Genomic DNA, 15,738 nt, shown 5'->3' with positions numbered 1-15,738 from the left:
TGTGCGAACTGTCGTGTACGTGGTCCGGATATCGAAAAGGGGGCCACCAAGAACAAACGACAGTACCAACATGCTAACTCCAATTCTACTAATCCATACAAGATATTAACGTAATATCAATCCAAATTTAATATTGGTCGTAACTGAGAATTTGAAGAGGGTATGATGCAAGTTTTTCATTTTTATAGTTAATCTGTCACTTCCAAATAAGGATATGTCATGGTACGGCGCACGTCCGTCCGGAGTCAAATTTTGCATTTAAACAGCCTCTTCTCAATAACCTAATTGCCAAGAATCGTATTTGGCTGGTAGGTTCATTGGATGAATCCCGACAAAATTTGTGTTTCTTAAAACATTTAAACTTTTCCAGACTATCAAAACGGCTTAGAATCGAGATATTTTGTGGGAAGGTTCCGAAGATGAATTCCAACAAAGTTTGCGAAAAGAAATTTTATTGACTCATATTCAAAGTCTCATGGGTTAAGTTTCTTAAAATTCTATGATTCCTCTGCTTACCTGAAAGGCCAGAATCAATATATTAGGCTGGTATGTTCAATGCCACTGGGGTATAAAACATTCAATTATTTTTCATTTCCTCATATAACGTATTGACTGAATTCATCAGAGGTGTAAGCATGCTAGTTTTACAATTTGTTTCAATATGTTTGATATAGACACAGTTTGACATATCAACAAGTGTGAAAAACATGGACTACCAGGTGAACTGGCCCATTGTGCTTCATGCTCCATTAGCTTTCATGCTGCTATATCCCACATCACATTGACAACTGTACCTGAACAATGTAAGACATTAAATGCATTTGGCATCATATTTATAGATAATGAATACTTGTCTGTACCGATTTCATTAAATATCTTCACATATCATATTTACAATTTTGAGAAAGTCTCTGCTACAATGTCAAACTCCTGATGAAAATGTTTAAAATCAACAACACTTCACTTTTCAGTCTAAATACTTATCTATGTTTATGTGGTAGTACTGATCAAACCTGATGCCTGAAGTTTTTGTTATTATTCAGTAAAATTGTCTCAAAAATAGCATGGGAATCCAGTACAATACAATATACATAGCTGCTCCGATGTTTACACACAATGCCATCTTGACAGTCCTCTCTAGACCAAGTTCATGACCATGGAGATACAATACATAGCTGCTTGACTGTTTACACACGATGCCATCTTGACAGTCCCCACTAGAATAAGTTCATAACCATGGAGATACAATACATAGCTGCTCGGTTGTTTACACACGATGCCACCTTGACAGTCCCCACTAGAATAAGTTCATGACCATGGAGATACAATACATAGCTGCTCGGTTGTTTACACACGATGCCACCTTGACAGTCCCCTCTAGAATAAGTTCATGACCATGGAGATACAATACATAGCTGCTCGGTTGTTTACACACGATGCCACCTTGACAGTCCCCTCTAGAATAAGTTCATGACCATGGAGATACAATACATAGCTGCTCGGTTGTTTACACACGATGCCACCTTGACAGTCCCCTCTAGAACATGGTCATTATAATGGAGATACATTAAGAAACTGTGGTACCAAAATGTGTTTTTTTGTCATGTTTTCTGAAAATGCTGACTGTATATGCGTGATGGTGTGGAGGACCATGGTATTTTAACAGATTATTTTACAGTTGCCCTGTGCAGTCACCTTTGTTTAAAACAGATTAGAACCCACACAGACAGATATGTAGTTAAGTCAACTTTAGATGAAAAAATAATATCAGCAAGCATTTTGGGTTTGGTTTGGGATCCAATGCCTTATATTACAGACATTATGTGTGGAGATTTGAGTCTGAAAAGGTGTCATAAGGATCAAGTTGCCTGTAATTCTAAGAAAGGTTTCCATCTAACTCAAGCCTCATACAGAGACTTCGTACTGTATAGGTTAGAATAAGATTATTTTTTCAGTTTGAAGAGAGTACCTCAAATTGAAAATCAGTTGTAGAATTCTTCAGGAGCCTCCAGATCCTCTCATACAGTATAACTTTACTCTTAGTGCTTGTTCAAGATTGCTTTTCAGGTATGAAGGTCAAAAGTCAAGGTTACCGTTACTGAAGAGAACCAGTTTTTACAATATAACTAGTCCCTTGGGTTTATCAATTTCACACTTCAAACTGTCAGTTTCCATACAGAAAATGTTTGTTTGGGATATTTCAGGTCTGAAGTTCAAAATCAATTTATATCGAATTATAAAAACAAAATATTGAGCATAATAATTTATCGTTATGCAAGAGGTCAAAGGTCATATTATCATGCCTGCAATATAATCAAACTTGATACCAAAGATTGATGGTTCATCACAAATTAATACTAAAATGATCTCAGGTGAAAGTTCAGTGCATAGAGTTAATGAAATAAAAGACTTTGCAACAATATTTTCCCATGATGCTAGATTCGTGTATAAACAACACATAAGTAACTAATCAAAAGTTGTATACAATTTATTGAAGATGTAGTGATGAATGAACAGATGGCAGTTACAGCAGTGCTCTCACTTTACAGGCTTTCCTGACTTTTTATTCTTCTTCATCTTAGTGCGAGCTTTTGACCTGTCTTTCTTTGTTTTCCTCGGTCCATCTGTTGAAGACTCTGTGTAAGATGCATGTTCAAGATTCTGTTTGTCAATCTGGTCATCCAATTCACTTGATATATCAGTATCCATGGATGCTTTCGTTTTCTTAGACTTTTTATCCGATTTCTTTTTCCTTAAAAGAGAAAAAGAAAATTAGCAGTTAGATAATTCATATATAAATTTAAATGATTAACAAACCTTTACCTACAAAGTACATTCTTTACAAAGTCTGACTTTCCACGACAAATTCTCCCAAAATATGAATCTTCTTACAGACATCAAAAGAAAGTAAAGCCCAATCATAAATAGTAGATTAAATTAGAACTACGAACCAATGGCTAAATAATACCTACCCACACCCTCCAACCATATGGCAAACAAATTTGAGTGAAAATGACTGAAAGCATAATATACATGGTGGCTAACATTCTTGCAACATTTCTGTGTATTTCATTGAAATTGTTCCACAAGATTGTGTGGACAACCATTCCTGTGTAGTTTTATTGAAATTACTCCCCAAGTTTTTGAGGAGTTGTCAGGGAAAATTATATCTATGGATGAAGAGATGGACAGAGAGGGTTGATTCCAGTCAGGGGCTATAATTACACCGAAGTTTTATAGTGTATAGTATACATGCTGAAGACCATTGATTGCAAATATACTAAGACAATATCAACAGATTGAATATAAACCTTACTTCGACCATCAGCTGAATATTTTCATTCTGCTTGTGAGTGGAGGACCATTCAAGATCTCTTGCCAGATTAAACTAACATAGAGCATTATGAAAACAATCCTAATTGTAATTCCATAATGACAAGTACAGACATTTTATCATTACTGCATGGCTGACATATAATAAATTTACATCATATCAACACATTATGATTCAGAACCTTGAGAGGGGACAATATGTAATACTCTTGTTGTCCTCTTTCTATTGTGCTGGATTATACAGAGTAATGTCTAATTCAATATTGCTATACGTCTTCTGAAATCATGTCGTCGTTGTTTATCATGCCATCTTCAAATCTATATTAAAATGAGTACATTGTATGGTTCTTTGATCAGGTAGGACATTTCTGATGGAACACTGATCAAATTTCTGATATTTACCTTTTTTCATTAATTACTGCCTGTAGGCGTCTTGCTTTGAGATTTGTGGAGATACAATCTCTCTTGGGCACTCTCTTGGACAACTTTTTTCTCTTTTTCCTGGAAGTTACAATTGAAAACATCATTAAACCAAAAACACTATAAAAGACATTTCTTATCTAATAATAAATCTTCTTCGTGTCATCATGCGACGATTGTAATTTATTATTGTTTATCTGTATTTTGTGAGAAGTCACTCAGAAGTTGGCACAACTTACTGACTAATCCCTTTGTCATTTCAAGTAAAATATGTTTTAAACCTAACAATACATTTCATATGTGTTTAGATGACAACTGAAAATGCTTAAAAAAAAAGATTTAATCTCAAAACAAAGAATGAAAATACTCTATACAATAAATGAAGGTACAATGTACATACAATCTTATATTTTCTCAGTCACTAATCGATACTTTTGTTTTGAGACCTATTTGACCATTTAATTCTGACATCAGAGGAAAGCAGTATCCTACATTCATAAACGACTTACTTGGACAGACGTTTTATCTGTAACATGTAGTCTGGGACAGGACAGCCAGCTTCTCGCATGATGTTAGCGATACTGAAACAAACAGTTGTGTATATCAGGCTACCTAAACATACAGTGAGGATTTGCGATGTTGTTTTTCACAATGTAGTTACTGCAGGAAGGAGAAAAAGAGTGACAGGAAAGGTAAATTGGTCAGTGTCTTTATAAAAAGATACTCAAGTTAGAAGACAATGAATACCTATAGGATCACAGGATTTCAATGCTTATAAAACATTAAACAGATATCCTTCATCTGCCTGAACTTAATTTGTAAGCTAACCATCCTCGACCACCATTAAATAGATAACACAAATTATTATTCAGATTATACAACACAAAATTTATATAAGACTGGTTTGACCATTTAATCATAAGACAGACTTCAGAAAGCTCCTTCCCACATCTCTTGTGAATCATTTACGGCTCTAAGACGAATCTTCACCCTAATATGATGAGTATATATTTGATAACACCCAGACCAAGCGTACCTGCGGATATTGGTAACGTCGTCTTCAGTAAAGAAGGTCACAGCCCTTCCTGGTCTCCCTGCTCGACCTGTCCTACCTGAAAGCATGATGTCAGAAGGTAATAACAATTTTCTTTGGAATAGATACGTTCCCTCGTGTATGTACACATGTAAGATAACCGTGTCTCATGTGGAACACCTAAATAAGTTTCATGTATTTACAACATATACATAACAATCATATATTGATGATCACAAGCTATATTCATAATTTTTTACTAGTGGTATTGTGTCCCACACAATATCATAAAAATTTTTTCTCGCTGCTAAGAAGGGACATTCCATAAACCATTTCAAAGCAGCAATCAGAGATAAAACTAGTTTGTACATATTGTTATGTAAAATGTTGTGTACTAATCCAAATTCAGATGTGCTGTGTTTACATGCATTGTATCATATTGATTGTTTACATAAAAACCTGTTTATGATTACTTGTCACAATATGTGTAGATAGTGCTAGGCAGATTTCTCTAGAAAGCTCAGTAACTGGAAGTTTCTAAATCTAGAAAGCTTGGTTATAAGAATTACTTGGGTGTTTCCAGAAGTTTCTAGAGACACATGTAAACAAGCTAGGTACCTGCTAGTCTAGAATAATCTAGAAAAGAACTTTCTAGAAACCTTTAGTGTATGTTAACATGATGGATCTGAGTCTGAGCAGCCTTTTTGATGTATTAACACCTTGAGTGAGCTTACTTTGAGACTTCAGTCTGTGAAGTGTGGACTTGTACAGTGTTTTAGTGATAGTGCCTTGTTATATATATACCCAGCGAGGAAACCATTCTTGGATCATTCGTTGGCTACCTTGTTTTCTGGACAATCTATTATGAATTCTTCTGGATTTGGAGGATTTCCACAGAAAGATTTCAGACTTTTGATTAATTAGTAGCTAGCTCTATACACCATCGCAGTATTTGTAATTCAACTGTATAGAATTTATTTGTTGTTATTAAATTGTTTAATTTTAACCTAGCTATTGGGTTTTATTTGCTGTACGTTACTTCCGTAATGTAACAATATATACTACAGCTGGTCAAGTCATTATTAATGCCCATCAAATCACAGAAGTAGATTAGCTGTAAAACTTTGCCAATGAAGCATTCGAAGTCTTCCATATTAAACAAAAGATTTGTTCTCCAAAATCACTATTACTGTACTGAAGACGATATCAGATTCTAGCTGATTTATTTCAGTTGATAAGATCACATTTATATATATATACTTTGATTGTCTATCTACAAAACATCAAGAAATACCAACATGGCAACATAATCATAATCCAGACTCAAAGTCTATAAAACTAGGGCAAAATATGAACAAAGGAAAGATTTTCAGGTAGACCCCTGAAAAAGTACAAGGAGAACAGGACCAGGTGTTCCAGAAGAGTAAACGTTTTCTGCTTTATCAACAACATCTACCCTGTAAACATTTGTCAATCCAGGTAAGTAATGTCACATTCTCAAATGAGACCAGGGTATACAAGTAAATTAACAAGCACATGACACATCCTGCTTCATATCAAACAAAGAAATATAATATTTCTTAATGACATCGCTATGGCAACCATAAAGCTTCTCCATAATTTCCATCTATCTGCATCTTTTGAATCCATGTGTTATGAGTTTGTCTGTTACTTGACGGCTTCTTGCATGAAAATCTTGTAAATGGGAACAGGACAAGTACATTAAATCAAGTGTGACAAAGGTAAGTGTTGCATGTCTCTATTTCCATCCTTGTTATATCAAAGGAGATTACTCACCTATTCTGTGGATATAGCTGATTGCACTGTTTGGGAAGTCATAATTGATAACCAGGTTGACTCCCTTGAAGTCAATTCCACGGCCCATCAGTTCTGTACAAATCATAATCCAGATCTTTCCAGCCCGGAAACTCTTCACTACATTGTCTCTCTATAACAATGCAACCATTTAGACTTTTAATGTTTTGTAGGCCTTTCAGTGTATGTGATGAAGACACACAAAATTTTAAGCAACTGATGAAAAAAAATTCTCATATCTTCAAAATCAGCATGTTTCTCTAGAGTAAAGTCAGTACCTATAGCCAAAAATTAACATAACAGTCAAACTTTGCCTGTGGTTTTCTAAGCAGACACGGGTGTGTTTATAGTTGAGCATTGTAAAAAAAATAAATGATATATATGTGTTCTTGTTAGGATTTTTCAACGTTTCCAACAAAAGAGAAAAACCAATTTAAAAAAGAGAAAGGTTGTTTACCTGAAGTTGTGTCCTGTCCGAGTGTATAGCATCAACATTAATCCCATCGTAGATGAGTTCCCGAAACAACTGCTTTGCACGATCTTTGGACTGGACAAACACTAAGACTGGTGGTTCTATACCCTGAAGTATTTACATAGACACAAAACATGAAGCTTTCTCACTTTCATTTGTCTATAAGATTTGGTACCAACTGTCATTACTTCAACTGATTCTTCCAAGGGAATGAGTTTCTCTAATATTCAAATAATTATTGATAAAATCAACTTGAAATTATTACATCTTATGTAAAATTTTCTACATTATGATACTGAATACCCTTAGTTATCTCTGAAGAACTATTTCTAGTTATTTCTAAAGAGAAAGTAAGTTTAAAGTGAGCTATGGTACTAAACCCCTCTAAACCCCTCCCCTTAGGCTCCTTTTCCAAACTGTGGCACAGCACACACAATATACTCAATCTCTCACAGTACACATTGCAACTACAGTGGTTCTCCGAATCTAGGTTCTAGACAAGCAATCCAGGAAGTGGTAGGGGTATGAGGGTGTCATACTCTACTCTGTCCACTAATATCAGCAAGTCATCAAAAGATCAACTGGACTTAGTGGACATGAGCACTGACTGATAAAAACGAGCCCACTAAAATGACCCTTTACTTTGATGGTTGTGTAAGATTGTATTCAATAATCTCATACATCAGTAGAATCAACAGAACATCTTACTTGCTGGATTATTTCTCTGATAGCAAACAGTTTTCCAGATTCTGTCCCAACAAATTTTAATTCTTGCTGTATAGTTTCTGTTGCTGAATTCCTGAAATAAGAAATTGTTTGGTTCAAATTAAAGTTAGAAATAATTTTTTCAATTTAATGAAAGGAAAAGCATAGCAAAGTTACAATTTCAGTTCTCCATATTTTCTTCAATTTAATTTTTAATCCAATAAATGAAATGTAACACAATGGGTAAACACGGTGTTTACTTGGGTTGACCGAAACGTTTATTTCATCGTATAGAGGTTTTCCATAGTCAGTACTTCGCGTTAATATCCATTACAAAAGATAGTTCCTAATCAACATACAGCAGCATGTCGTGACACCAAAGTAACCACCTGTGTAAGGCAGACAAAAACTAAACCCCTGCCCGTCCATATCAAAGAGTTCCATACAAATGTCCATGGGCCAACTTGACCAGGGCCCGCTCCATCGAGGAGCAGGTCCCATACGGGACTCTGCTCATCTCCACGTCCGACTCCCAACTCTCTCTAGCTTCTCAATCCCAGATTCGACTAGACTTCTGCTGGTTGTTATTGTCTAAGTGTAAATAATACCCAAATACTTTATTTCAGCCTAGTCCCTATTGGACAACAATAACCCATCCCCTGGAGCATCTAATTATGAAGGTACGTGCGACTAGGAGTACCCGTTATCAACTTCCCACCTTTGATCTACCTTATACATTGTTTCTTATCTTGTTTACTAACAAATATGTTCGCCAGCGCGAGGCATACAAAAGAGAGCATCTATCTGTCCTGATCAATCATACTGGCGATATTCTGCCACGGTGCTTCACTACTTGGGTACACACCCCGCCCGTTATCAGGCATGCATCATTACCAGTACCTATCACTGACAGGGTTTTTACCTCGGTCCAGCATTGACGGACTTTTGACCTGATGTACTTTAAACTAAGATGCTGCTCTCTACGATACACACCATTCCAAAGTTACCATTAAACCCATTTTTTCTCATTTTGTTACAAAAATCTCATTACCTAGCAGGTAATGAAAACAACACATATTTTGCCCAATACTGAATATGTTCCCTCTTATATGTTGTGCAGACACATACACACAGTGGAACACACTCACTTACCAGTAGCTCCTATGTAAGTCTGAATGACTACTCACAATAGTACACATATGCTTAGCTCCTATATAAGTCTGTATAACTACAAACAAACAGTGGTACACACTTACTTAGCTCCTATATAAGCCTGAATGACATTGTCCAGGTTAAGTTTACACCATTCCTCCACATCAAAAGCAAATGTGGCACTAAACATTGCACGTCGTAAGTTTGGACCATCACAGGCCTTGTAGATTTCAGCTAACTGGAACATAGATTCATAAGTTAAGTTGACCCTACATCTTTGTCTTTTATTTGTAAATTTGCCTATCAGTATCTTATCTGTTTCCATGGTGAAAAGACAAAATGAAAGTCTTCCACTGCTGTAGGTCATCTTAACGGTCATCTGACTACAAAACTTTCAGCAGGAAGATGGGTTATTTTTTATTCTTTGAATGAAAGCTTACCAAATAGCTTTTTTCCATGATGCAGCTGGTAGTTTTGGTGAGAAGTAGGTAACTGTAACAAGTGTTACATAATTTTTGACAGGAAAGTTTTCACACAGCATTTCAACCCTAAATCTGAGTCAGTTTCCTTTCTGAAGACACAGCCACGGCTGGCTGCCATGTGAAAGCTTTGACATAGTAAAAATATAACATTTTTTTGGCTACCTTTCCTTAACATCCCTACCAATTTTTAGCTCAATGACACCAGGGAAATTGGAGAAGAAGTTTGAAATATGTTTTTCAAGATGGTGGCCATAGTGGCAATCTTTGATTTCAGACAGACCCCTAAATAACAACACTTGGTCAGGACCATCTCATGATAATTTCATGCAAGTCTGAACTGAATCCCATTGGTGGAACTTTAGAAGTTTAAAATGTCAAAAGTTTATGAACAGCGGATGATGACGAATGACCTAAAAAACAAAAGAATTGAGAGCACATTTCAATGGCACTACCAGAATGCTAGATAGAAAATTCAGGTACTTGTCTTCAACACTTTCAGAGCTGTGGTCCAGAAAAAACTTTCATTTTGCTTTTCTGTTTCCATGGTAACAGAAAAAATGATTTAGGTAGAGAACTTCTCCATAGCAAAAAAGCGTTTTCAGAGTGCTAGTTTGATAACTGTACAAAGTTTTGAAAAAAAAATTTTCTTGAACGGTTTCAGAGTTCTGGTATGGAAAATGCTCATGCACAGTCAGATGGACAAAGCTGATTGTAATATACCCCTCCTCCCCAACATGTTTTGCAGGGATTAAAAACTTAAGACATCATATTAAAACTGGTCAAAATATTATAAAGCATATAAAATACCATTTGAAAGAAAACAAACTACATTGTCATCAGTATTAGTATCTTGGTAATGATGACTTATAGTTTTCAATGGCAAAATGAATAATTATATTGAGTAATCCTACAAGAAATGTTCCATACAAATGTTCAAGTCATTTTGATTACACTGGCTATAAAGTTAGATTACATACCTGATCTCTGAATCCTGTCTTGCCTTCCTCAAACAATTTATCAGATTCATCGACCACAAGCCATTCAACACTGCAAAAAGTACAGGTTATAGTAAACCAAACCTTAAAAATAGAATGACTTTTGTCAAGACTTAAAACTGATCATATTTCTCTACATTCGTCTTACTTTCAATGATATGATAGACTAATCAGAGTGGCAAACATCTTTTGTAATGACAAAGTTCCATCAGATTAAACCGATATACCGCTGGTCTTGAAAACTTTTTCGAAATCGGTAGGTAAGCATGCCCAGGGGGTTGTTTTTCTTATTAGCATATGCAACCACTCACTTTAGATTTTTTTTGAATGAATGACATACATTTTAGTTACAAAAGTCCACCTCTGGGTAAACTTAACCAGTAAAATATTGTGAAATATTAAATAGATATTTAGCGTTGTTTTTACCTGTTAAGTCGTAAACAGTCTTGTTTCAGCATATACACCAGTCTGTTGGGTGTTGATACCAGGACATCTGTATAAAATACAGCAGACAGGTTATAAATACAGACAGAAATTGCATCAAACCACAGATTGAACATAATAACATTTTACTGATAGATTAATCTCACTTTACAACAGAATGGCAACAGTACACATTGACCTTTTTTAACCAGAATCAGAGAAAGTTACTGAGGTAGTCTGAATGCTTGACAGATGGAAAATAGGTCAGTTAGGAGGGAGACAGTCACAGGTGAAGATTTCAGTTAGGCATTTACAAAATAATGTACCGTTTGTATGTATCATAAATGTAAATATGTTATATACAGTCTCTGACCTCAGTCTATATGATTCTGATGTCCATATATGTAAATATGAATTCTTACCAAACTTTTGAGATGATTTGGGGCCAAACTTCTTAATAGCTGTGCTGGCCTTCTCAATATAGTGTATCCTAAAGCCCCTTCCTTCGGAAAGCTTTTGAAATTCTCTGCATGTCTGTAAAATATTCAATGTAAAGTATGTTTACACATGAGTTTCACAAAAGTTCACATTTGATACAGAAAACAAAAAATGAATACAGAGATGTAATGTTGGACATTTGATTCTTGTTTTGCAGTTTGAACACTTGTCTAAAACATACTGTGAAACATTCGAGAATGCATTGTATTCGACAAATTAAAGTATTTTGAATCTTTTCATCAAAGTATTCTCTGAAGTTTAACAATAGCCACTGATATATACCAGTTATCTCCCTTTACAGTATGTTCATCTACCACAGAGACAAAATTACCCATTATATTAAATGAGGTCATGATGACAATTTCATTTAAGCATTAAAAGGTAGACAATCTGGATTTGTTGTGTGAGAACAGAACCTTTTTCTTAGTGTAATAAGCTTATGAATGGTACAAACTATATTCATACCACCTGAACCAGTATCAATTTGATATTTAAATTACCATTTAACCATTTAACATCAAAACAATCAGGTATTTCTGTCAACATTTTATCATTTTTTCTGAGAGATTATACAGTATTTTGCTATTCACCTGTTTTGCTAACTCTCTGGTAGGAGCTAATACCAGAGCTCTAAATCCCTGGTTCCTTGGCTCCTTCAGGTGGTGAAGAATTGGGATGATAAAAGCTGCTGTTTTCCCTGACCCTGTTGGAGCACATGCCATTAACTCCCTTCTCTGTAATGAAAAGTAACTGTCAACCATTGCCTTACTCATAGAATAATATGCACATTTATCAATAAGTTTATTTCACAAGTTTCCAAGTTCTAAAGGTGATATCTCTTTGAAGTAAATATTGATCTTTTTTACAAAAAAAAAGTAGGTGGGTCTCCTAATAGGTTAAATGTGACTTGTGCCTACAATACTATCTACCACAACTGTTATTTAAGAGACCATTATTTGTAACATAAAAAAAGTTACATTCATTCTATACATAATGATGTCTCAAAGGCTCTTCAGTAACAAGGTACAGCAATGAGACTTGACTGTAAACCATCTTACATGTAGCATGATAGGAATAGCTTGCATCTGTATAGGAGTAGGAAGGTCATAGCCTGCAGCCTTAATGTTCTGGACAAGTTGAGGATGAACGTTGTACTCATCGACAAGATTATCAAAAGTTTCCAGCACACGGGGAACATCTGTCCCATGGGTATGGATCCTGTGCTTGTTCTTAACATGGTTGAGCTATGAAGATATTAGGAAAAAATAAAACAACTGAACTGAAATCTATAACAGTTATTCTATTATGTTATATTTTTATACAATCATACATCAAAAAGACCTGTAGTCTTCATTTATGTTTCTTAATTTGTTTTGAATGACTCATAACATTTTCCTTAATTATACCAATTAGCATGATTGGTAGATCTGTATGATATATTAAATCATTAACATGGATATCTTCAAATAAAAGTAAATGAAAATGTTATACACAGTAATTATAACATGTATTTGAAATGTCTAAGATTTGTTTATTGGGTGCATTGCTTTTTGAACAACCAGGGTCAATTTGAGACAGGGTCACCTTGTAGTAGCTGGTGGCTACCTCACAAAACAACATATGGGAGGCCAATTGCTTGCCATCCACAGCAACTGGAGTAAAGCATCTAGCTGAAAGGCACAACTACCACAGCCCAGACCAATCTCTTTCTCAGCTTCCGGAGAAATACAAACCACCACTGGTAAGAAGTGTCGAAACACGCACCTCAGATCTTCACCTCAAGTTACTTTGACCAATAATCTACTGACTGAGCTTCTAACATTGTTATTAACAAGGAACAGCAAATTTAAGTGCATTTGGAAGAAAAACTTGGAAAGTTGGCATACTACTTTATACCTGTTCTCTTTGTATCTGAACCCGTTTCTCTAAAGAGCTGTCCTTAGTAGTTGTTTTCTTACACCTGTCCTTCTGGTGTGATATTTTTCCATTTTGAGACTTGATGCTGCCAAGTAATTGCAGTTCTGGCTCTGTCTCTTGATCAATATTTGAGGAAATGTCTGATACTATGTCATCTTCTGAATACAACTCATCTTCTTCACCACTGGAATCATCAGATTCTTCTACAAAAAAAATGTTCACATGATTTCTTTACAAAAACAATAATTTCAATAACTCCCACCCACTATTGCAGTAAACAAAATAAACAGTACACAGCAAGCAAATGTTACCTTTGAACTTTTTCCTTGCCTGATCAGTGTCCTTGGATGCTTTCCTTTTGGGAGTTGGATTTTGAGTCTTATCAATTTGGTTTTGTTGTTGGCTAGCTGGACGGGTTAACTACAAAAATAGATCTGATATCTTAGATTGCACAAACAATGATTCCCTATAATTAGCATGGATACATAATGTAGCAACTGGAAACAAAAGTCTGGGTGGAGACTGATCTGGTGTTTATTTTGTATTTGTAAACTGAGCCATGAGGTCATTAAACTTCCCTTTCCAGTTTTTATCCACTAGGTTTTTATTTATCTATATCCCAGCACTGAGTGGCCTTACCAGAACCATCTTGTCAGGCAGTGAGAATTGATGCTAATTTTCATCACAAAAATAACAAATGAATGAAATAATTCATCATAAAAACATAAAGGGAAAATAACTCAGCTTTTTAATGCATTTGATGTAGGAATGACTTCTTAATATTTGAAACTGAAAGTTGCATAAAATAAAGGGTAATATTTCAATAATTAACAAAAAAAAATTTTTTGAAAATAAAACACGTGGTTCGTTTCTTTAATATCAGAAGTTGATAGCAATGATTTGGCTTTAAAGTTAGCATGATCAATTTGAACATTATTTGGCTTTCTATCAATGATCCAGGTGAAAAGAAGGGTATAAAACAAAACATCCTGGCTATGGTTATAACGAATTATAGAGAAGTATAAAACACAACCTGAAAATCAAAAAAACACAGATTCAGAGTCAAAAGAGATTGGACTGAATAGTCTATACTTCATCCTGTTTTGTCATGATATCTTTGTTTTTTACAACTGATTGCAGCCTATAAAAATATTAAAATTTTGGAATTCAGTACATTTCATTGACATTCACACCTATTTTTGTTTATCATAAACAACATTTGTTTCATATTTCAAATCATTGGCATTTTTGCATAACTGACATATTAATGTATTGAACTTTTTGGACTGCAGGTTATGAAAAGTTCAGAAATTTCTTCAACAGTATTTGTACATTGATAAGTTTTGTCTTAAATTCAACCTTGCCATTCTTTACACAATGAAACCTTCTGTCAGAAAATTAACAATGGTGAGTACATTATGAAAAAAAATAACTCTTTCACTGCTATTAATTACAATGTGGCTGTCTTTTGGATTACACTGTGCAGTGTTTGGTTGATTGAGTTGTGAATCAATTTTTTCTGTTCTTCTGAAATGATATTGAAAAATTATGCTCCCAATCAATTCAAGAACATATAACTTTCAGAAAGTATAATTCTATCAATTGAAAACCACGCATTTTCAATGAAGCCAAGATTATTCATATTATTTTAACAAATGTAATTCCTACATTTACTGGCTTTACATCAAGAACACCTTTTTATATATTCAATGTAAGTAATCTCTTCAACCCATATCCTTTTCTGTATATTTGAGACCAGTGTGGAGGATCTTAGGTGATCCTGTACTGGTAATAAACTTTACATGACATGACGGAGTACCATAGTAGTATGTCATATGAACTGTGATTGAAAAAAAATCAATTCAATTTCATAAGAAATATTTCTCTTATCAAATGGCACACAAGTATGTGTATTTTTGAAATATTTTTAAATGTTGTAATTGCTACTAATTTTGTTAATTATTTGTAGTAAACCAACGTTGTCGATGTGCCTGATTAGCCACTAAAACGGTCCGGAACGAAAACGAACCGGGCACAACTACGAAATTCAAATGCATAAACGAAAGGGTCCCAGTACTAGAGCTATATATACAAAATTCATTATTTAAGCCTTTAAAACATAATCACAAAAAAAGACTCGGCTCATAGCAATGACAGTTAACAGCCTGGTGTTACCTTAAATCGCTCGGCATCTTTCTGAAACCTTTCAATATTAAATTTAACACCGACACCAAGTTTTTTGAACAAATCAAACCCATCCATGCTTCTTCGAGTAAATATTCCGGATGTAGAATTAAGGGTGGGCATATGATTTGTGAGTGACTTCCCTTGAACATGTGTATCTAATCAGAAATTTGCCATATTATATAAAACCTTAAGCACTTTTATCAACGAAAACTTAAGTTTTTTAAAAATCATATCTGTAATCAGAAAAGAAACATAAATAGATCATCTTTGTTTTCTGTGTTTCACTGTATTTTTTTCTCGAATATT

The 15,738-nt window shown here is 34.7% G+C and overlaps 1 protein-coding gene across 1 annotated transcript; it reads right to left on the bottom strand.

Moving 5' to 3' along the window:
- Positions 1-2,473: 2,473 nt before the first annotated feature.
- On the bottom strand, positions 2,474-15,518 carry LOC132558939 (probable ATP-dependent RNA helicase DDX52). The gene is made up of 16 exons (XM_060223559.1): positions 15,421-15,518; positions 13,557-13,665; positions 13,225-13,448; positions 12,387-12,572; positions 11,919-12,062; positions 11,253-11,364; positions 10,834-10,900; positions 10,390-10,459; positions 9,035-9,168; positions 7,782-7,872; positions 7,059-7,181; positions 6,584-6,734; positions 4,790-4,865; positions 4,263-4,334; positions 3,736-3,834; positions 2,474-2,752 (listed from the first exon to the last, which is right to left on the bottom strand). The coding sequence occupies exons 1-16, from the start codon at positions 15,505-15,507 to the stop codon at positions 2,539-2,541; spliced, it is 1,959 nt and encodes a 652-aa protein (XP_060079542.1). The 5' UTR covers positions 15,508-15,518; the 3' UTR covers positions 2,474-2,538.
- Positions 15,519-15,738: the final 220 nt, after the last annotated feature.

The sequence above is a fragment of the Ylistrum balloti genome, unplaced genomic scaffold (assembly GCF_031769215.1).
Source record: "Ylistrum balloti isolate Yb309-2 unplaced genomic scaffold, AGI_CSIRO_Ybal_v1 Utg370840, whole genome shotgun sequence".
In the NCBI taxonomy this organism is placed as follows: domain Eukaryota; kingdom Metazoa; phylum Mollusca; class Bivalvia; order Pectinida; family Pectinidae; genus Ylistrum; species Ylistrum balloti.
Note: the sequence above shows the minus strand (reverse complement) of the source record. Positions and strands in the feature narration are given on the sequence as shown.